This window comes from Hylobates moloch, unplaced genomic scaffold (genome assembly GCF_009828535.3).
Source record: "Hylobates moloch isolate HMO894 unplaced genomic scaffold, HMol_V3 SCAFFOLD_12, whole genome shotgun sequence".
In the NCBI taxonomy this organism is placed as follows: Eukaryota; Metazoa; Chordata; class Mammalia; order Primates; family Hylobatidae; genus Hylobates; species Hylobates moloch.
This window is the reverse complement of record NW_026652287.1, coordinates 12,509,957-12,532,753: the sequence shown is the minus strand read 5'-3', so window position 1 is coordinate 12,532,753 and position 22,797 is coordinate 12,509,957. Positions and strand designations below refer to the sequence as shown.

At 50.7% G+C, this 22,797-nt stretch overlaps 1 protein-coding gene across 5 annotated transcripts in view; it reads right to left on the bottom strand.

The window, feature by feature from the left end:
- Nucleotides 1–11,685: 11,685 nt before the first annotated feature.
- MSI1 (musashi RNA binding protein 1) overlaps nt 11,686–22,797 on the bottom strand; it is a 28,585-nt gene continuing 17,473 nt past the window's right edge. For 2 of the 5 annotated variants that reach the window (XR_009208909.1, XM_032168527.2), the window contains 4 exons: nt 17,816–17,884; nt 16,506–16,693; nt 15,940–16,002; nt 11,686–13,462 (listed from right to left, as the gene is read on the bottom strand). Coding sequence is in view for 4 of the 5 variants with exons in the window: in XM_032168527.2 (XP_032024418.1) it covers nt 15,961–16,002; nt 16,506–16,693; nt 17,816–17,884 (299 nt within the window). In the remaining variant the exon portion in view is untranslated. Of the gene's footprint in view, nt 13,463–15,939; nt 16,003–16,505; nt 16,694–17,815; nt 17,885–21,724; nt 21,782–22,797 lie in introns of all 5 variants that reach the window. The other 3 variants (XM_032168526.2, XM_032168525.2, XM_032168528.2) reach the window with 3 other exon arrangements.

Genomic DNA, 22,797 nt, shown 5'->3' with positions numbered 1-22,797 from the left:
TGTGTCACCACACCTGGCTAATTTAAAAAAAATTTTGGGGCCAGGCACGGTGGCTCACACCTGTAATCCCAGCACTTTGGGAGACCGAGGCGGGTGGATCACGAGGTCAGGTGATGGAGACCATCCTGGCTAACACAGTGAAACCCCGTCTCTACTAAAGATACAAAAAATAAGCCGGGCATGGTGGCAGGGGCTTGTAGTCCCAGCAACTTGGGAGGTGGAGGCAGAAGAATGGCGTGAACCCAGGAGGCAGAGTTTGCAGTGAGCCGAGATCACGCCACTGTACTCCGGCCCGGATGGCAGAGCGAGACTCTGTCTCAAAAAAAATTTTTGGAAACATGGCGTCTCCCTATGTTGCCCAGGCTGGTCTTGGACTCCTGGCCTCAAGTGATCCTCCCATCTAAGCCTCCCAAAGCATTGGGATCACAGGCGTGAGCCACTGTGCCCAGCAACCTTGATAGTTTTGAGGAGTATTGGTCAGGATGACCCTCTCTTGGAATGTGTGTGTGTGTGTGTGTGTGTGTGTGTGTGTGTGTGTGTGTTGGAGTCTCACTCTGTCACCCAGGCTGGAGTGCAGTGGCACAATCTCGGCTCACTGCAACCTCTGTCTCCCAGGTTCAAGTGATTCTTGTGCCTCAGCCTCTGAGTAGCTGGGATTACAGGCACGTGCCACCACGCCCAGCTAATTTTTATTTATTTATTTTTATTTATTTTTGAGACGGAGTCTCACTCTGTCACCAGGCTGGAGTGCAGTGGCGTGATCTCAGCTCACTGCAACCTCTGCCTCCTGGGTTCAAGCGATTCTCCTGCCTCAGCCTCCCGAGTACCTGGGACTACAGGTGCACACCACCACGTCCAGCTAATTTTTGTATTTTTAGTAGAGACGGGGTTTCACCATGTTGGCCAGGATGGTCTTGATTTCTTGACCTCATGATCTGCCCACCTCAGCCTCCCAAAATGCTGGGATTACAGGCGTGAACCACCGCACCTGGCTCTCTCAAAATTGTCCTGTGTTTTTCTCATAATTAGATTAGAGTTATGGGTTTGGGGGAGGAAGACCACAGAGGCAAAGTGCCATTTCATCACATGGCTGCTTTATGTTTAATCATCTCTTTTCTGGGCCGAGCGCGGTGGCTCATGCCTGCAATCCCAGCACTTCGGGAGGCCGAGGCGGGTGGATCATCTGAGGTCAGGAGATCGAGACCGTGGTGAAACCCCGTCTCACTAAAAATACAAAAAATTAGCCGGGCGTGGTGGCGGGTGCCTGTTGTCCCAGGTACTCCGGAGGCTGAGACAGGAGAATGACGTGAACCCAGGAGGCGGAGCTTGCAGTGAGCCGAGATCGCGCCACTGCACTCCAGCCCGGGCGACAGAGTGAGACTCCGTCTCAAAATAAATAAATAAAAATAAAAATGAAATACCATTAAAAATTCAGTTTCTCAGGCCGGGCGCGGTGGCTCACGCCTGTAATCCCAGCACTTTGGGAGGCCGAGGCGGGCGGATCACGAGGTCAGGAGATCGAGACCATCCTGGCTAACACGGTGAAACCCCGTCTGTACTAAAAATACAAAAAATTAGCCAGGCGAGGTGGCAGGCGCCTGTAGTCCCAGCTACGCGGGAGGCTGAGGCAGGAGAATGGCGTGAACCCCGGGGGGGCGGAGCCTGCAGTGAGCCGAGATCGCGCCACTGCACTCCAGCCTGGGTGAAAGAGCGAGACTCTATCTCAAAAAAAAAAAAAAAAAAAAAAAAAAAATTCAGTTTCTCGGTCACAATAGCCACATTTCAAGGCTCATAGACACGTGTAGTGAGTGGCTGCCAGATTGACAGCCACAGAATGTTTCCATGATCACAGAAGTTTCTGTTGGACAGGGCTGCTGTGAATTGTCACAGAGCCTGTCTCAGGGCTGCCCCATGGGAGGTGGGGGCTATGAGGACTAATGGAGGGGGACTTGGTTAGGTCAGAATCCCACATCAGCTTGACTGAATGGTCCTGCCTCTGCAGCCCCAGAATGAGTGGAGTCTGCCCAAGCAAAGGGAAGCCTTGCCCAGCAAAATGTTCAGTCCCTCTTATGTGGGTTCCTTGGGGTCATAACAAGACAGAGGACCAGGCACTGCTCCTAGATTTAGGCCTGAAGGATGCTAAGTGGGTGATTGGGGGTGGCTCAAAGAAGGAGAAGCAGCTGTGGTTGCAAGTAAAGTTATTAATTACCCTTTTTTTCCAGGCTGGAGTGCAGTGGCGCAATCTTGGCTCACTGCAACCTCCACCTCCCAGGTTCAAGTGATTCTCCTGCCCCAGCCTCCTGTGTAGCTGGGACTATAGGCAAGTGCCACCACACCTGGCTAATTTTTGTATTTTTATTAGAGATGGTGTTTTGCCACGTTGGCCAGGCTGGTCTCAAACTCCTGGCTTCAAGTGATCCACCTGCCTCGGTCTCCCAAAGTGCTGGGAATACAGGTGTGAGCCACCGCACCTGGCTAACGAGTTACTGTTAACTGAGCGCTAACTCCATCCCAGGTCCCATATGCTAAGAACCTGGCACAAAGGTCGAGGTAGGTCCAAGTACAAACTTCATTTTACAGAGAAGACAGCTGAGGCTGAGAGAGGTTAAGTGACTGCCCCAGAGTCACACATCAGGACCAAGATGTGAGTTCGATCTGGTTCTCGTGCTACCATCTCAGGCTAGGGAGTACTGAAAGTCCCTTGAGTAAGGAAGAGATTCAGTCCAACCTACAACTTCCCTCCTTCCCCAGCCCATGAAAGCCTTCCTAAGGACAATCTGGACAAACTCCACGTGCTGGAGTTTAGGCAAAGCACCTGGTGGAGAGGGGGTCCGGCTGCTGCCACAACCCTCTCCCCCTGGAAAGAGACATGCTCACTGTGACAGTCCAGACCTCTGCGGCCCCTGCCACAGAGGTGACAGTATCAGGGACCTGGAAGGGCACTAGGTAACTCCCTAAGCCCCTATGCTCTTTGTACCTTGACCTTCCACCACCCCAGATCCCTGCACAGGTGTGCGAAGCACAGCCTCTCCCAGCCTGGGAAAAATACACTCTTCAGTGGAAAGAACAGCTAAGCATAGCTTCTTAACTCCTTCAGGTGATGGCATACCCACACTTTAGCAAGGTCACATCTACGTGGCTTCTTTTTTTTTTTTTAGATGGAGTTTCACTCTTGTTGCCCAGGCTGGTGCAATGGCCGACCGGATCACTGCAACCTTGCCTCTCAGGTTCAAGCAATTCTCCCCCACGCCTGGCCAGGTCTACTTGGCTTCTAAAGGATAAGGCTCCTGTTTCTAAGAAGTGCTTAACAGCAGCTACCAGCTACTATTTGCTGAGTGTTTCTATATGCTTGGCACTGTGCTAGCACTGTGCTTTACATACGTTGTCTTTCAGCCTAACAACACTCTTCTGATATAGTTATTATTGCTGTGATGGTTGTCATCATCTTCCCCATGTTATAGATGATGAAGCAGTTTCAGAGAGTTTAAGTAACTTGCTCAAAGTCACATGGCTAGAAAGTGGTGGAGAAAAAATTTGACCCGTGTCTACCTGCCTCTGATTCCTGCTCTCTCCAGTGATAGCAACAGCAGCAATTAACATGCTGTGAGGCTGTGCTAGGAAGGATACTAAGAGCCTTGCACAGGCTAGCCCACCATCAGGTGCCAATGAGCAAACTGAGGCAGTATACCAGTGTAACTAAACCTTTTCCACTCCCAAAGCCATCCTCAGTGTCAGGATCTTCCTGACAGCCTCCTAACTGCTATAATGGCGCTGTCTACCTCCATCTATCCAGAGAAAGGATAGTGTAGCCAGTGGTTCCCAAACTTGACTGATCCCTGGACTCCCCTGGAAAACTTAAAGAGTGATATAGTCCGGGCATGATGGTTCAGGCTTATAATCCCAGCTATTCTGGAAGCTGAGGCAGGAGGATTGCTTGAGTCAGGAATTCAAGGCCACATTGTGCTGTGATTGCACCACTCTACTCCAGCCTGGGCAACAGAGGGAGACCCTGTTTCAAAAAAAAAAAAAAAAGAAAAGGTAATACAGATTATTGGAACGTAAAATGTGCAGGTTGCATATAAGGATCTGAAATCTGTGGTCTCTCTCTCTCTCTTTTTTTTTTTTTTTTTTTGAGACAGTGTCTGGTTCTGTCACCCAGGCTGGAGTGCAGTGGTGCAATCTCGGCTCACTGCAACCCCTGCCTCCCAGGTTCAAGTGATTCTCCAGCCTCAGCCTCCCAAGTAGCTGGGATTACAGGCACGCACCACCACGCTTGGCTAATTTTTTTGTATTTTTAGTAGAGATGGGGTTTCACTATGTTGGCCAGGTTGGTCTTAAACGTCTGACCTCAGGTGATCTGCCTGCCTTGGCCTCCCAAAGTGCTGGGATTACAGGCATAAGCCACCGCGCCCAGCCACTCTATTTTATTTAAAAACTTTTTCAGCAGGCCAGGCACGGTGGCTCACACCTGTAATCCCAGCACTTTGGGAGGCCGACCAACATGGAGAAACCCCATCTCTAATAAAAATACAAAATTAGCCGGGTGTGGTGGTGCATGCCTGTAATCCCAGCTACTCGGGAAGCTGAGTCAGGAGAACCACTTGAACCCGGGAGGCAGAGGTTGCTGTGAACCAAGATCGCATCATTGCACTGCAGCCTGGGCAACAAGAGTGAAACTCCATCTCAAAAAAAAAAATTTTTTTTTCTAGGCGATTCTGATAGTTATGTAGTTTTAAAACCACTGGCTTTTTTTTTTTGAAATGACTATTGGGTTGGGTAGAGGTTACTGGGTGTTATTATGCTTTAAAACTCAAATATACTATATATTTTTTCTCTTCTTTTTTTTTTTTTTGAGAACACCATGGGGGAAAGCGCCCCCATAATCCAATCACCTCCCACCAGGTCCTTCCTTCCACACTTGGGGAATACAATTTGAGATGAGATTTTGGTGGGAACACAGAGACAAACCATATCATTCCTCCTTGGCCCCTCCCAAATCTCATGTCCTTTTCACATTTCAAAATCAATCATGCCTTCCTCACAGTCCTCCAAAGTCTTAATTCATTCCAGCAACAACCCAGAAGTCCAAGTTTAAAGTCTCATCTGAGACAAGGTAAGTCCCTCCACCTATGAGTCTGTAAAATAAGAAACAAGTTAGTTACTTCCAAGAAACAATGCAGATACAGGCATTGGGTAAATGTTCCCATTCCAAATGAGAGAAATTGGCCAAAACAAAGGGGTCACAGGCCCCATGCAAGTCCGAAACCCAGCAGTGCAGTCATTAAAACTTAAAGCTCTGAAATGATCTCCTTTGACTGCATGTCTCACATCCAGGGCACACTGTGTGGGCGGCAAGCCACCCAGGCACGGAGGCAAGAGACCGAGGACACAAGCTGTTCCAGTATAATAAAATATAAAACAAGAATAGTTATACCAGATATAGATCTTAGATATGATTATATATGAATATCAATAATCATTAGTTGGTAGCAGTTACTCTTTATTCCAATATTATAATCATCCTTGCTCTATAATCATAACCTAGGAAAAACCAGGCCATACAGAGATAGGAGCTGAGGGGACAGTGAGGTGTGACCAGAAGACAAGAGTGCGAGCCTTCTGTTATGCCCGGACAGGGCCACCAGAGGGCTCCTTGGTCTAGCGGTAATGCCAGCGTCTGGGAAGACGCCCGTTGCCAGGCGGACTGTGGTCTAGCGGTAGCATAAGTGTCAAGGGAAAACACCCGCTACTTAGCAGACTGGGAAAGGGAGTCTCCCTTTCCCCGGGAGAGTTTAGAGAAGACTCTACTCCTCCACCTCTTGTGGAGGGCCTGACATTAGTCAGGCTCGCCCGTGGTTATCCGGAGGCCTAACCATCTCCCTGTGATGCTGTGCTTCAGTGGTCACGCTCCTAGTCCGCCTTAATGTTCCATCCTGTACACCTGGCTCTGCCTTCTAGATAGCAGTATCAAATTAGTGAAAGTACTAAAAGTCTCTAATAAGCAGAAATAATGGCGTAAGCTGTCTCTCTCTCTCCCTCTCTCTCTGCCTCAGCTGCCAGGCAGGGAAGGGCCCCTTGTCCAGTGGACACGTGACCCACATGACCTTGCATATCATTGGAGATGACTCACACTCTTTACCCTGCCCCTTTTGCTTTGTATCCAATAAATAACAGCACAGCCAGACATTCGGGGCCACTATCAGTCTCTGTGACTTGGTGATAGTGGTCCCCCAGGCCCAGCTGTCTTTTCTTTTATCTCTGTCTTGTGTCTTTTTTTTTTTTTTTTTTTTTTGAGACGGAGTCCCACTCTCTTGCCAAGGCTGGAGTGCAGTGGCACGATCTCGGCTCACTGCAAGCTCCATCTACTGGGTTCACGCCATTCTCCTGTCTCAGCCTCCCCAGTAGCTGGGACTACAGGCGCCCGCCAGCACGCCTGGCTAATTTTTTTGTATTTTTAGTAGATACGGGGTTTCACCATGTTAGCCAGGATGGTCTCGATCTCCTGACCTCGTGATCTGCCCATCTCGGCCTCCCAAAGTGCTGGGATTACAGGCGTGAGCCACCGCGCCCGGCCTTGTCTTGTGTCTTTATTTCTACACTCTCTCATCTCCCCACATGGGGAGAGACCCACCAACCCTGTGGGGCTGGACCCTACACACTGATGTAAGGGGTGGGCTCCTAAGGCCTAAGGCAGCTCCATCCTGTGGCTCTGCAGGGTACAGCCCCCATGGCTGCTTTCAGGGGCTATGTACCTGTGGCTTTTCCAGGCACATGGTGTGAGCTGTCAGTGGATCTACCTTTCTGGGGTCTGGAGGGTGACAGCCCTCTTCTCAGCTGCACTAGGCAATGACCCAGTGGGGATTTTGTGTGGGGGCTCCAACCCCACGTTTCCCTTCTGCATTGCCCTAGCAGAGGTTTTCCATGAGAGCTCTGCCCCTGCAGCAGACTTCTGCCTAGACATCCAGGCATTTTCATATGTATTAGTACATTTTCATGCTGCTCATAAAGACACTCCTGAGGCTGGGAATAAAAAAAGGTTTAACGGACTTACAGTTCCACATGGCTGGGGATGCCTCACAATTATGGCAGAAGGTGAAAGGCATGTCTCACATGGTGGCAGATAAGAGAAGAGACCTTGTGTAGGGAAACTCCCCCTTATAGAATCATCAGATCTTATGAGACTTATTCACTATCATGAGAACAGCACAGGGAAGACCTGCCCCCATGATTCAATTACCTCACACCAGGTCCCTCCCACAACACGTGGGAATTGAAGATGAGATTTGGGTGGGGACACAGCCAAACCATATCACCATACATCCTCTAAAACCTAGACAGAGGTTCCCAAACCTCAACTCTTGTCTTCTGCACACCTGCAGGCCTATCACCACATGGAAGCTGCCAATGCTTGTGGCTTGCACCCTCTGAAGCAATGGTCCGAGCTGTACCTTGGCTCCTTTTAGCCATAGCTGGAGCTGGAGTGGCTGGGATGCAGGGCACCATGTCTGGGGGCTACACAGAGCAATGGGGCCCTGGGTCTGACCCACGAAACCATTTTTCTGTCCTAGGCCTCTGTACCTGTGATGGTAGGGGCTGTCATGAAGATTTCTGATGTGCCTTGGAGACATTTTCCCCCATCGTCTTGGCCATTAACACATTTGGCTTTTTGTTACTTATGCAAATTTCTGCAGCTGGCTTGAATCCCCAGAAAATGGGTTTTTCTTTTCTACCACATGGTCAGGCTGCAAGTTTTCCAAACCTTTATGCTCTGCTTCCCTTTTAAACATAAGTCCCAATTTCAAACCATCTCTTTGTGAATGCACATGATAGAATGCTTTCATAAAAGGCCACATCACCTCTTGAACACTTTTCTGCTAGGATTTTCTTCTGCCAGATAACCTAAATAATCTCTCTCAAGTTCAAAGTTCCACAGATCTCTAGGGCAGGGGCAAAATGCCACCAGTCCCTTTGCTAAAGCATAGCAAGAATGACCTTTGCTCCAGTACCCAGTAAGTTCCTCATCTCCATCTGAGACCACCTCAGCCTGGACTTCATTATCCATATCACTATCAACATTTTGGTCAAAACCATTCAACAAGTCTCTAAGAAGTTCCAAGCTTTCCCACATCTTCCTGTCTTCTTCTGAGCCCCTCTAAACTGTTCCGACCTCTGCCTGTTATCCAATTCCAAAGTCACATCTACAAGTTTCAGGTTATCTGTATAGCAGTACCCCTAGCAGAGGTTCCCCATGAGGGCTCTGCCCTTGCAGCTGACTTCTGCCTGGACATCCAGGCATTTTCATATGTATTAGTCAGTTTTCATGCTGCTGATAAAGACATACCTGAGACTGGGAAGAAAAAAAAGTTTAATGGATTTATAGTTCCACCCGGCTGGGGATGCCTCACAATCATGGCAAAAGTTGAAAGGCATGTCTCACATGGTAGCAAGACAAGAGAAGAGAACTTGTGTAGGAAAACTCCCCCTTATATAATCATCAGCTCTCATGAGAGCTGGTACCAATTCTCTGTATTAGTCTGTTCTCTCACTGCTATAAAGATACTACCTGAGACTGGGTAATTTATAAAGAAAGGAGGTTTAATAGTTCCACATGGCTAGGAAGCCTCAGGAAACTTACAACCATGGTAGGAGGCAAAGAGGAAGCAAAGCACGTCTTACATGGCAGCAGGAGAGAGAGAGCAGAGTGGGGAGTGCTACTTTTAAACCACTGGATCTTGTGAAAACTCATTATCATGAGAACAGCATGGGGGGAACCACCCCCATAATCCAATCACCTCCCACCAGGTCCCTCCCTGGGGATTTCAATTCCAGATGAGATTTGGGTGGGGACGCAGAGCCAAACCATATCACCCACATACTTCTTTTTTATTGGCTATTTTAAAGCAAATCATAGCTCTCAAGTCATTTTATTCATAAGCACTTCTGTATGCATTTCAAACTTTAAGGATTTTTTTATTCTGGTAAAAAACACATAAAATTTACCATCTTAACCATATTTGAATAGGCAGTTCAGTAATGTTCAGTATATTCACACTGCTAACCTTTTTCATCTTGCAAATCCAAATCTGCACCTGTTAAACAACTCTCCTTTCTCCCTTGCCCCAGGCTCTGGTAACCACCATTCTACTTTTTGTTTCTATGAATTTGACTAATCTCAGTACCTTATATAAGTGGAATCATATAGTATTTCATCCACAGTCTTATTTCACATAACACAATGCAACATGATGTCCTCAAGGTTCATCCATGTTGTAGTGTATGACAGTATTCCCTTCCTTTTTTTTCTTTTTTTTTTTTTGAGACAGAGTCTTGCTCTATCACCTAGGCTGGAGGCTGGAGTGCAGTGGCACTATCTTGGCTCACCGCAACCTCCACCTCCTGGGTTCAAGCAATTCTTCTGCCTCAGCCTCCCAAGTAGCTGGGATTATAGGTGCCCACCACCATGTCTGGCTAATTTTTGTATTTTTAGTAGAGACGGTTTCACCATGTTGGCCAGGCTGGTCTCAAACTCCTGACCTCAGGTGATCCACCTGCTTTGGTCTCCCAAAGTGCTGAGATTACAGGCCTGAGCCACCGCACCCAGCCCAATTTCCTTCCTTTTTAAGGCTGAATAAATAGTCCATTGTATGGATAGACCACATTTTATATGTATCCATTTATCCATTGATGGACTTTTGGGTTGTTTCTACATTTTGGCTATCATGAATATTGCTGCTGTGAACACTGGCATACAAATAACTGTTTGAAGGGCTGGTTGCGGTAGTGCACACCTATAATCCCAGCAATGAGTGTGAAGTGGCATCTCATTGTCAACACTAAGCTCTGGGTCAAGTGGAAAGTAAAGACCTTCCCAGGAGGAAAGCAGGAGGGAGAAAGTGCAGAGAATATTTAAAAATATCCACTCTGATTATTTAAGTTAAAGGCATTGGAAAAACAGCAGGAAAAAAGATCACTCTCACCTTTGTGCTGTTTCTTAAAAGCAGAAGATGATGAAATTCCTGAGTGAAAGACCCCCAACCTGTACTGGAAGGAAAGGCAACATCCTTATCTTCAAGGGCGAGAAGTCGGCACCAAGATAATTCTGTGCAGACCCTTGTTAAAGTAATTTTTTTCTTTTTTTTGAGACAGGGTCTTGCTCTGTCACCCAGGCTGGAGTACAGTGGTGCAGTCTCAGCTCACTGCAGCCTCTGTCTCCCTGGCTCAAGAAATCCTCCCATTTCAGCCTCCCAAGTAGCTGAGACTACAGGCCTGCACCACCACCCAACTGGCTAATTTTTGTATTTTTTTATAGAGATGGGGTTTTACCATATCACCCAGGCAAGTCTCAAACTGCTGGACTCAAGGGATCCACCTGCCTCAGCCTCCCAAAGTGCTTCGATTACAGTTGTGAGCCACTGTGCCCAGCCAAAATGGCTTTTTTTTTTTCTTTGAGACAGTCTCACTCTGCCACCCAGGCTGGAGTACAGTGGCACGACCTTGGCTCACTGCAACCTCTGCCTCCTGGGCTCAAATGATTCTTGTGCCTCAGCCTCCCAAGTAGCTGGGACTACAGGTATGCGCCACCACACCCAGCTAATTTTTTGTATTTTAGTAGAGATGGGGTTTCATGTTGCCCAGGGTGGTTTCAAACTCCTGAGCTCAGGCGATCCGCCCGCGTTGGCCTCCCAAGGTGCTGGGATTATAGGCGTGAGCCACCATGCCTGGCCCAAAATAGCTCTTATCTTTTAAGCTTCTCCACATAATTGAGTGGCTTTTTCATAATTTACTATTCTTTGTTGAATCCAGTATATCAGTAACTCTAACTGCTTCTTTAGGTCTTCATTTCTCCCTTTTTATTTATTTATTTTTTTGAGAGTGAGAGCATCTTGCTCTGTCCTCCAGGCTGGAATGCAGTATCAAGAACATGGCTCACTGCAGCCTTCAACTCCCAGGGCTCAAGCAATCTTCCCACCTCTGTCCCCTGAGTAGCTGGGACCACAGGCTTGTGCCACCATGCCTAAATAATTTAATATTTTATATAGATGAAGGTCTCGCTATGTTGCCCAGGCTGGTCTTGAACCCCTGGCCTCAAGCACTCCTTTTGCCTCAGCCTCCCCAAGTACTGGGATTACAGGTGTGAGCAACCATACTCTGCCTTCATTTCTTTATGGAGGCTCCCATGCCATGCACAACTTTTAATAAATAAATGTGTATGCTTTTCTCCTATTCTTTTTTTTTTTTTTTTTTTTTTTTTTGAGACAGAGTCTCACTCTCACCCAGGCTAGGGTGCAGTGGCACGATCTCAGCTCACCGCAGCCTCCAGCTCCAGGGTTCAAGCAACTTTCCTGCCTCAGCCTCCTGAGTAGCTGGGGTCACAGGCACCCACCACCACACTCGGCTAATTTTTGTATTTTTAGTAGAGATGGGGTTTCGCCATGTTGGCCAACCTGGTCTCGAACTCCTGACCTCAAGTGATCTGCCCACCTCTGCCTCCCACAGTGCTGGGATTATAGGCATGAGCCACCGTGACTGACTGGCCCTGTTCATCTATCTTGTGTCAATTTAATTCTTGGATCCTGCCAGGACCCTAAGAGGATGGAGGTGAGTCCTGCCATCCCTAAAACAGGAAAATGAGGTATCCCTGAATGCACAGAGACACAAGACATTGACAAGCCCAGCAACGTTTTCAAATAATTTATTAGGAATTTAAAACTGAAAATAAAACCTGGAAAAAGAAGTTACAGATGTGGAGAGAAGAGACACCGGAGGGTGGTAACTTGCTGGCTTCAAAACACCATGTAACATCTTAAAAAAAAAAAAAAAAAATCCCCAAACAAATCAGAAAACGGAATTCCAGGGTCCTGAGCCCATGGTTGGGCCCAGTGGGGTGGAAGGGTCCGGGGATAAGGGAGAGGGAAGCTAAGTGTCTCAGGACTCAGCTCAAACATGTAGAAAATTAAAAATAAAAACCAATAAAATGCAGCTTCTCTTTTATTAGGAAACATTAAAAAAAAAAAAAACCAAAACACGAACAGCCGCGCATCTCAGTAACAAAGATTATTGCTTTGTGTTCTCAGGGCTGATAGGTTAAGCACCTCACACAGATAATTAACTCTCCAAAGGCGGGGTTTCCAGGTGGGGGCGATGCTGGGGAGAAGAGAGCTCAGGCCCTGGGCCTCGTAACTGGGGGACAGGGACACACAGAGGGGGGATGGCAGTGGGTGGGCCTTGGCCCTGCCACGCCAGCCAGGCCACTGTTCACGAAGGTCCAACGCTCTGAACCTCTCTTTTTCCTTAGGAGGGGGCTCTGGGGTGAGAGGCTGCCAAGGGACTCTGGCTGTGGGGTCATCCTGGTGGGAAACTTCAGTGAGAGAATGTGGGGGTTCCCTGAGACGCCCTTTGCTTTCCCCTGGGGTCTGCCCTCGCCAGAGCGTCCCCTGGTGCCCACTCATTGCGGGGGTCGAGGCGGAAGGGGGACAGACTGAGCAGAAACCATGAAGACCCAACCTAGGTAGGGAGCAGGGGAGACCTTTGGAGAGTTAATTCCTGTCCAGCAGTGTCTCTGGGCAAACCCTGCTCTTCCCATGCCCTTTGCCCCCACACTGGGTTTTTGGAGTGGGCAGGTCCAACCAAGGCCTTGACCCTGAGGGCCTGAGAGAGCGGGCCTGCCGTGGCCACAGCTGAGGCCTGCAAGCTTACAGTAACGGTGTCTGAGGGGACAGAAACAGGGGAGGGGGGAGCCCCTCACCCCCGAGGGGTCTTAGGGAGGGGTGGGCACATCACCTCACAGTATTTACATATGATACAGGACGGGATGGTTCCAGGGGCTCGGCCTGGCCTCCCCGCAGCCCTGCCCTCCTCTCCAGGGCTGGAGGGAGGCAGCCAGGGGCCCACACCCAGACAGACACTTTGTTCTCAGCTGGTGAGGGGCACCTGGCCCCTTGCCCCCTGCGGCCTGGGGCTTCACATTCACAAACCTAGAAATAGTTTAAAAACGGTTTCTTTAAAAAAAAAAAAAAAAGGAAAGGGTAAAGGAGGGGAAATCTGAATAAAAAACGGGTTGGGCTGCGGCCTGTTATAGGCTCCCTCCGCCTTCACTCTAGCTATGCACAAATCCAAAAGCCTTTTGGGGAGGAGGCGGTCCTAGGGGGGCGTGGCAAGGAGGGAGGGGCGCGGCAGGGAGGGATGGACCAGAGGGCTGGGGTGGGCAACCGGCTAATCCAAAATAAATAAAAGCGGGGCCGGGAGAGGGGCGGGTGGGGACAGGGGCAAGGGCGAAGAGGGGGACGTTAGTAGGGGAGCCAGACGCTGTCGGGGGCAGCAGGGCAGGGGCCGGGCCCGGGGAGTGGGGGGCAGGCAGTAGCAGGTCCGAGTCGCTGCAGGGGAGGGGGCGGCGGCTGCGGCTGAGGTCTCCCGCCCCCTCGCTGGCTCGCTCGTGGTCCTCAGTCAGCTGCAGGCTGGGGCGCTGGGAACACAGCCAGGAGGTTATGGGGGCTCCCGGGGCACACGCAGCCCTCCCCAGTTCTCTCCCAGAAGAGCTTTGTTCATAAACTACCCACTTTCTTCTTCTTATTTTTTTAAGAGACAGAGTCCAGCTCTGTTGCCCAGGCTGGAGTGCAGTGGCAGCGACCATAGTTCACTGCAGCCGCAACCTCCCTCGGCTCAAGCGATCCTCCTGCCTCAGCCTCCTGAGAATCTGGGATTACAGGTAGTATCTGGGACTACAGGTGAAGGCAAACACACTCTGCTCATTTTTGTTGTTGTAGCAGAGATGGGGATTCACTATATTGCCCAGGCTGGTCTCGAACTCTTGTCCTCAAGCCATCCTCCTGCCTTGGCCTCCCAAAGATCTGGGATTACGAATGTGAGCCACCGCACCCAGCCAGACTTTGCATTTTCTGTTCCGTAGTTGGATGGCTCTTTCCCCAGATTTTGAATGGCTGGATTTATTCAAATGTCCCCTTCTCAGAGATACCTTCTCTGAACCCCACATCTAAAATAGCTCTGTCATGCACAGTCTGGAATTATCTCATATGTTCACTTGATTTTTGTCCTGTGAAATGAGAGAGGACTTTGTCCGTCTTGTTCATCCCTCTTTCCTGGAATGGGGCTCATAAATGAATGGGTGAATGAACAGAATGTCATGGGCTCACAGTCTCCCACCATCTGGATAGACACTGTGATGGCCATGTACACGGTCCCACAAGTCAAGGTATCCTGTTGTTTTTTGTTTGTTTGTTTGTTGAGGTGGAGTCTTCCTCTGTTGCCCAGGCTGGAGTGCAGTGGCCTGAGTTCGGCTCACTGCAGCCTTCGCTTTCTGGGTTCAAGCGATTCTTGTCCCTCAGCCTCCCGAGTAGCTGAGATTACAAGTGTGCACCATCACGCCAGCCAAGTTTTGTATTTTTAGTAGAGATGGGGTTTTACCATGTTGGCCAGGCTGGTCTAGAACTCCTGACCTCAGGTGATCCGCATGCCTTGGCCCCGCAAAATGCTGGGATTATAGGCGTGAGCCACTGCGCCCGGCCAAGGTATCCTGTTTTGATAGCTGTGTACTATACCACTGTACACACACTAATTTGTTTAACCACTCTCCTTTTGATGGATATTTCAGTTATTTGCAGTTTTAAAAATAAATGCCTAGAAGTGGAATTGTTGGGTCCAAGGGCATGAATGTTTGAAACTGGGACAAACATTACCAGACTGCCCCGGGAACCCCTGAGCCACTGTACTTACTTGCTTCTCCCATATCTTGATCAATGCTGGGCAGTGTTCCTCTTAAAAAATCTTTGTGGCTGGGCCCGGTGGCTCATGCCTGAAATCCCAGCACTCTGGGAGGCCGAGGCAGAGGAGGATCGTTTGAGCCAGGAGTTCAAGACCAACCTGGGCCACATAATGAGACCCCATCTCTACAAAAAAATTTTTTAAAACAACTTAGCCAGGCATGGTGGCATGCTCTTGTGGTCCCAGCTACTTGGGAGGCTGAAGTGGAGGATGGCTTGAGCCTAGGAGTTCCAGGCTGCAGCGAGCTGTGATTGCACACTGCACTCCAGCCTGGGTGGCAGTGAGACCCCATCTCTATTAAAAATAATAATAATAGGGCTGGGCACGTTGGCTCACCCCTGTAATCCCAGCACTTTGGGAGGCTGAGGCAGATGGATCACTTGAGGCCAGGAGTTTGAGACCAGCCTGGCCAACATGGCAAAACTCGTCTCTACTAAAAACAAAAAAAAAAATACCAAAATTAGCCGGGTGTGGTAGCGCATGCCTGTAATCCCAGCTACTGGGGAGGCTGAGACACGAGAATTGCTTGAACCCAGGGGATGAGTTTGCAGTGAGCCAAGATTGCGCCACTGCACTCCAGCCTGGGCGACAGAGCGAGACTCCGTCTAAAAAAATAAAATAAAATAATAGTAATAACAATGAAAGATCTTAAAAAATCTTTGTGGCCTGTGCTGGTGGCTCACACCTGTAATCCCAGCAATTTGGGAGACCAGGGCAGGAGGATCCCTTGAGCCCAGGAGTTTGAGACTAGCCTGGGCAACACAGTGAAACCTCGTCTCTACAAAAAAAGTAACAAAATTAGCCAGGCATGGTGGCATGTGCTTGCAGTCCCAGCTACTTGGGAGGAGTCTGAGGTGGGAAGATCCCTTGAGCCCAGGAGGTCTGAGTGACAGAACGAGATCTTGTCTCAAAAATAATAATAATAATCTTTGCCAACCTGATAGGTGGGAATGTGAAGCCTTACTGTTGCTTTGATTTCTGTGTTTAAATGGAGTAGGGTGAGCAGCTTTTCATCTTTATTGACCACAGCTGGTATAAAGATCTGTCTCCCCTGGGACTGTGGTTCTTGAGGGCAGGGATGGGGTCTGTGTCCCAGATTCGATGGCCCAGGACAGGCTTCCCCAGTGCCACCCCACCACCTGCCCACCCCCACATCCTCACCTCCTGCCACCGTCCCCTGCTTCAGTGGTACCCATTGGTGAAGGCTGTGGCAATCAAAGGGCCCTGAAAAGGAAAGAATTTGACTCCTAGATTCCTGGGAAAGTAGAGGAAGATCAGGGGCTCCTTCTCTCTCTGCAGGACATCTGAGGTGAGGCGCAGACCCCTCTCTAACTGTCTGGATCGCCCCCCGACTGCAGGTCTGCCTGCCTGCGTCGCCCCCCACTGCAGGTCTGCTCAAAGATTCTCCAACAGAGGGCCAGGGAATCTGCACAAACCGTACCCTAGATAAAACCAGGGCACCCCTGGAATCAAACCTCCATGCAAGCAGAGATGCCATGTGTCTCATTTGCACCTAGAGCCCACTATGCCTGGCATTCAGAGGCTATAACTAAGTGCCCGCTGAGTGAATGATAACCCCCACAGTTCTTCCTTAGTGATCTTTCTCCATTCATCCCCCCTCACCCTCCTTTTGCCCCCAGAGACAAAGAAGGTCTCTCCCTTCCCCAACTTGGGGGTCTCTCAAGGTGTCGGGGGTGAGGTGGAGGCCGCTAGGCCTGGCCACTCACCCCAAGACTGTGGCCGAAGCCGGTGCTGGGGGCGGGGCTGGCGGCGCTGATGTAACTGCTGACCCCCGAGTCCTGGTTGGCCGCCCCGTAGAGCTCGGCCATGGGGCCGGGGCTGGTGGTCCCCAGGAAGCCCCCTGTGCGGCTGGGAGTCGAACCTGGAGGGGGAGCCATCGTCCAGGGGTGAGAGCCTGGCAACCCAGAAAGAAGACGGTGATAGCCCCGGTGCCCTCTGCCACCCCACGGCACCCCCTCAAGCCTGTCCCACCCACCCTGACCTGGACCCCCACATTTCAGAAAGTCTTGTGGGCCCACCTCCTGTAGATCTCCCCGCGCCCATCCACCCAGTCACACCTAGCCCTGACCCCCATCATCTCGTCTGACCACTCAGCAGCCTCACCTCCTGAGCCCCTTCCCAACCTCTCCCCACCTAGCAGCTGAATGCATGTTCTAAACCCTGACCCGCGTCCCTCTGCTACTTGCAATTTCCACTGTCTCCCCAGCACCCGGGCTCCTCCTGCCTCCGTTCTCCACTCCCCACTTCCGCACTCTCCCCACCCACTGGCCTCCAAGCCTTTGCATATGCTATTCCCTCAACCAGAAACACTTTTCCTCCTCTTTGCCTTTGAATGCAAAGTTAAGAGGCCCTTCCTCTTGGAAGCCTTCCCTCGCCTTTCCTAGAAGCCCCAGCTGGGAGCTCCTCTGGTACCGGACTCCCCCTAGTGCAGCAGCATCAGCCATCAGCATTATTGCCTTTTTAATACCTGATGCCACCACCAGGCTGCAAGCCCTGGAGGCAGAGACCCTGTCAGTCTTTTTTTTTTTTCTTTTGAGACAGACGGAGTCTCACTCTGTTGCCCAGGCTGGAGTGCGGTGACATGATCTCAGCTCATTGCAACCTCCGCCACCTGGGTTCAAGCGATTCTCCTGCCTTGGCCTCCCGAGTAGCTGGGATTACAGGCGCGCACCACCACGCCCAGCTAATTTTTGTATTTTTAGCAGAGACAGGGTGTCACCATGTTGGCCAGGCTGCTCTGGAACTCCTGACCTCAGGTGATCTGCCCACCTCGGCCTCCCAAAGTGCCAGGATTACAGGCAGGAGCCACTGCGCCCGGCCGACCCTGTCAGTCTTGCTGAGGGCTGGCTCGCCCATGCTGGCACGACGCCCAGCACAGAGCAGGTAATCAGGTGATACTTGAGTGAATGAACAAGTGTCCCTCTGCAAAGGGGTGGCAGTGGCCTCCTCCCCTCCCCTGGACTTCTCTGTTCCCTGTGCTCCCTCATCTCTCTTCCTGCACCTCAGAAGAGCTCACCTGTCCCTCGAACCACAGCCGCTGCCGCCGCTGCTGCCGCCATTGGACCATAGGCAGTGAGAGGAATGGCTGAAAGGAAAGGGATGGGCACATCAGCATGGCGGTGAGGGGCAGAGATGGGTGAAGGAGGCCCCTACCTTTTAGGCAGAGCCTCTCCAGCCTGGCCCTACCTCAGAGGGTTCCATGTAGCCCCACGGTCAAGGCAGAAAAGGCTACCTTGGGCCACCATCTGTGTTCTGACCTGTGGCATGGATGGAAAAAGGTGGGAGAGAGGACAGCTTCCCAGTGAGTAGCTGAACCTCAATTTCTCCCCTGGTCTGGGGGTACATGCTTGAACAACCCAAAGCTCATCGAGGGTGGAGGCAGGGCATCCAACCCTGAGAAGCTGCGAAGGTTGCCCGCAGCTGCCCCCTTCTCCAGGGTGCCCTAGGCAAAACAGGGATCACTTGGCCCAGAGGTGCCTGGGAGCTCATGTCCTTCTTCACAGCCCATGACAGCTAGTGATAGACTGACACGGGACAGGCCCCCAGGCCTGCTGCCCCCAGGTAGAGCGCCCCAGGGGTCAGGCTGAGGCTGGGCTCCCACGGAGGCCATAGCTTTGCACCACACCCTCTGCTGCCTGTCCTGCTCCCCTCGCCCCTGTCTCCTGAGAGCACCCCAAGGGCCTCCCTGACCACCCAGAAATGACCACTGCCTCGCCCAAATCCCCCCAGCCTCTTTGTTTGCCATCTCCTCTTCAGACACAGGCACCTATCCCCTTGTTTGCTGTCTGCCATCATCGTCACCTCTGCAGCACCTAGCACCTTGCCTTGTACACAGCAGGTGTTTAATAACTGCTGAAGGAGTAGAAAGGGCCTCTGCTTAAAACACCCAGTGGCTTGAATGGCTTGAGCCTGGAGCTTCCTGGGGCTGAGAGGTGAGCACCTCCTACTGTGACTCTTTCCTAAAAACTTCATATAGTGGGCTCCTTCTCACTCAGATGCCACCTCCTCTAAGAAGCTTTCCCTGAATACCCCCACTCAGGCGGCCCCTTGTCCCCAACCCTAATGCCTTAGCACATTTCCCTGCTTTAATTTCCTCATGGAACTTCTCACCCTCCAAAAATATCTTTTTTTTTTAATTAATTTTTTTTGTAAAGATAGGGTCTTGGAAAGGCCGGGTGTGGTGGCTCACACCTGTGATCCCAGCACTTTGGGAGGCCGAGGTGGGCGGATCACCTGAAGTCGGGAGTTCAAGTCCAGCCTGACCAACATGGAGAAACCCCACCTCTACTAAACAAAAAACAACAAAAAAAAAATTAGCCAGGCATGGTGGTGCATGCCTGTAATCCCAGCTACATGGGAAGCTGAGACAGGAGAATCGCTTGCACCCAGGAGGCGGAGGTTGCGGTGAGCCAAGACCGTGCCATTGCACTCCAGCCTGGGCAACAAGAGCACAACTTCATCTCAAAAATAATAATAATAATAAATAAAATAAAATAAAATAAAAGATAGGGTCTTGGTATGTTGTCCAGGCTGGTCTTGAGCTCCTGACCTCAAGCTATCCTCCTGTGTTGGCCTCTTCAAAGTGTTGGGATTACAGGCATGAGCCACAGCATCCAGCTCAAAAATATCTTATTTGCTTTGGGGATACTCAGGTAAGCCTTTCTTGTTTTACTTGATTTTTTTTTTTTTTTTGAGACAGAGTCTAGCTCTGTTGCCCAGTCTGGAGTGCAGTGGCATGATCTTGGCTCACTGCGACCTCTGCCTCCTAGATTCAAGTGATTCTCCTGGCTCAGCCTCCTAAGTAGCTGGAACTACAGGCGTACACCATCATGCCTGGCTAATTTTTTTTTGTATTTTTAGTAGAGATGGGGTTTCACCATGTTGGCCAGGCTGGTCTCAAACTCCTGACCTCAGGTGATCTGCCTGCCTTAGGTTCCCAAAGTGCTGGGATTACAGGCGTGCACCACCACGCCCAGCTAATTTTTGTATTTTTAATAGAGATGGGGTTTCACCATGTTGGCCAGGCTGGTCTTGAACTCCTGACTTCAAGTGATCCACCTGCTGTGGCCTCCCAAAGTGCTGGGATTACAGGCATGAGCCGCCACCCCCAGCCTGTTTACTTGTTTACTGCTGTCTCCTTCCTCTGGAATTTCAGTTCCGGGAAGACAGGAACCTTGTCTGTCTCACTCACTGTTGTGTCCCCAGTGCCTGGAGTGGTGTCTGGTACAATGAATATTTATTGAATGCATGAAAAAACCACCCAAGTCTCCTTTTCTCCAAGGCTAGAGGAGAGTTCAGATCCTAGGTGCCCAAGCACTGTTGATCTTGTACCTACTCCCTTGCCTGCCAAGATATCACTAAAGGGACATTTCTTCTGTCATTTCTTTAAGGCCAGGGACTGGGCTCTGAGGTCTGTTGTTTGGCTCATTTAGGCATTTCCATAAAGTCAGAGGAGACAACCCCAGCATGCGCTCACCACACTGTAAAGAATGACTTATTTATATAATAAGTATTTGCTTCCCTCTCTAAATTGCAAGGTCTGTGAGATCAGGGCCTGCCTCTGTCTTATCCCTGCTCTGTCCCCAGGGTCTGGGAGAGCATCCTGTGCACAGTAGGTCCGTAACACATGGTGCTCTGTTGCCCAGGCTGGAGTGCAGTGATGCAATCATGGCTCGCTGCAGCCTTCACCTCTTGGGCTCAGACGATCCTCCCACCTCAGCCTCCCAAGTAGCTGGGACTACAGGCATGCACCACCACCACAACTGGCTAGTTTTTTTTTTTTTTTTTTTTTAGTAGAGATAGGGTTTTACCATGTTGCCCAGGCTAGTCTTGAACTTCTGGCCTCAAGGGATACTCCTGCTTTGGCCTCTCAGAGTGCTGGGACTACAGGCGTGAGCCACCATGCCCAGCACGCAGAGTTCTTAAATGAGTAACAAGGACCTCCTTCCAGCCCTCCACCCCGACAACTACTGGCCAAACTCTCCCTCTTTTCAGGGAAGAGCCTCTGTCGCCTGCATCTCTAAGGTTCTCCTCCCCACCCGTTCCTTCACTCCAGGTTTCTCCTCTCCCCCATTTTGGGGGAACCCTGAGCACCCCTTGGAAGGAAGGTCTTATCTAAAGCAGGGTCCATGCTCACATCTTCCACACATGGCCAGGTTGAGGGGAGAGTCTGGGGGTGGGGTGGGGGAGAAGCAGGTTGGACAGAGAAACCCCGTGCAGCCCACCCCATGTGCTTGCAGTCTCCTCGGCTCAAGGCTGGCCCCGCAGCTGAGCTGGCTGGCCCGAGTGAAGGTTCCAGCCAGGAAACCAGCCCCCTGTCACCTTCACCCCACTTGTCCAGAAGTCACCAAAGGGCTGGGTTCGGCCCTTGGCAATATTTCATTTGGCTCACAGTGTTTTAAACATTTAGAATCTGTTGCCAACATTGAAAAATAACGGAAAAATTCATACGAAAGCAAAAGCCAGGTTTCTGGCATCTCTGGAAAAACATGAGATCTGAGCATAGTGAGTCTGTATCCCCCCCCGGCAAGAGTCGGCTGGCACCAAGGGCAGGTATGCCCACGCTGGTGTGCAGACGTCCCCACACAGCCCACTTTGCAATGAGTTTGAGACCCTGGCTTGTTCACTGCGGGATCCCAGAGCCTCCATGGAGCCTGGCACACGGGAGGTGCTAGATAAATATTTGCCAAATGGATGAATGAGTGACTTTGCCTCCATCTGCTTGGCTTGGCCCTATGCCCCACCCTTAAGGGCCATGTAGCCGCCCAGACTGGCCAGTGCCCAGGCACAGTCTGCTGTGTCCCTACAGCCGGAGGGCTGGCGGGCAGGAGAAAAGGATCCCGTTAGCTTTCCCCAGGAAGCTCCCTGGGCCCCTTCTCTTTCTCCCCATGTGGCCTGAGAGGTATACAAAATCCGAGCGACTGACCTGTAAGCTCGGGGAGGACTGGGGCGCTCGGGAGAGGGGTCCGCTCTACACGGAATTCTAAAATAAAACGTAAAACAGCTTAGGAAGAAGCAGGGGAGGCCCCTTGGACATGGCCCAGGGAGGACAAATGCACCCACAGGGACACTGGGTGAGGAGACAGGCCATGCACAGGACCCAAGAGCTGGGGAGGGGGAGAGCACAGTTCCCAGAAGGCAAGGGAGGGAAGGAGACAGACACAGAGGAGAGACAGAGAGAGAGAGCAGAGTTGCCACCTATACCCTGGGCACGGGGCAGGGCTGGAGCTATGATTCCAGGTGTTTGTTTCCTTCTTTTCTGTTTCTTTTCTTTTCTTTTTCTTTTTTTCCCTCTTTTTTTTTTTTTTTTTTTTTGATGGAGTCTCGCTCTGTCGCCCAGTCTGGAGTGCAGTGGTGCGATCTCGGCTCACTGCAAGCTCCGCCTTCCAGGTTCACGCCATTCTCCTGCCTCAGCCTCCCAAGAAGCTGAGACTACAGGTGCCCGCCACCACGCCCAGATAATTTGTTGTATTTTTAGTAGAGACGGGGTTTCACCATATTAGCCAGGATGGTCTCGATCTCCTGACCTCGCGATCCGCCCATCTTGGCCTCCCAAAGTGCTGGGATTACAGGCGTGACCCACCACGCCCGGCCCTTTTTATTAAAAAAAAAAAAAAGATAGGGTCTCACTCTGCTGCCCAGGCTGGAATGCAGTGGCATGAACACAACTCACTACACACTCTACCTCCTGGGCTCAAGCGATCCTCCCACCTCAGCCTCCTGAGTAGCTAGCTGGGACCACAGGCGCACATCATGCCTGGCTAACTTGTAGAGACAAGGCCTCACTATGTTGCCCAGACTGATCTCAAACTCATGGGCTCAAGCCATCCTCTCACCTCAGGCTCTTAAAGTGCTGGGATTACAGGCCTGAGTCACCATGTCCAGCCTCGGGTGTCTCTAAAAGGCTTACAATTTGATTGTTACCAAAAACATCTCCCAGAATCCTCTTCTTCTCGTGTGTGTGTGTGTGTGTGTGTGTGTGTGTGTGTGTGTGTGTGT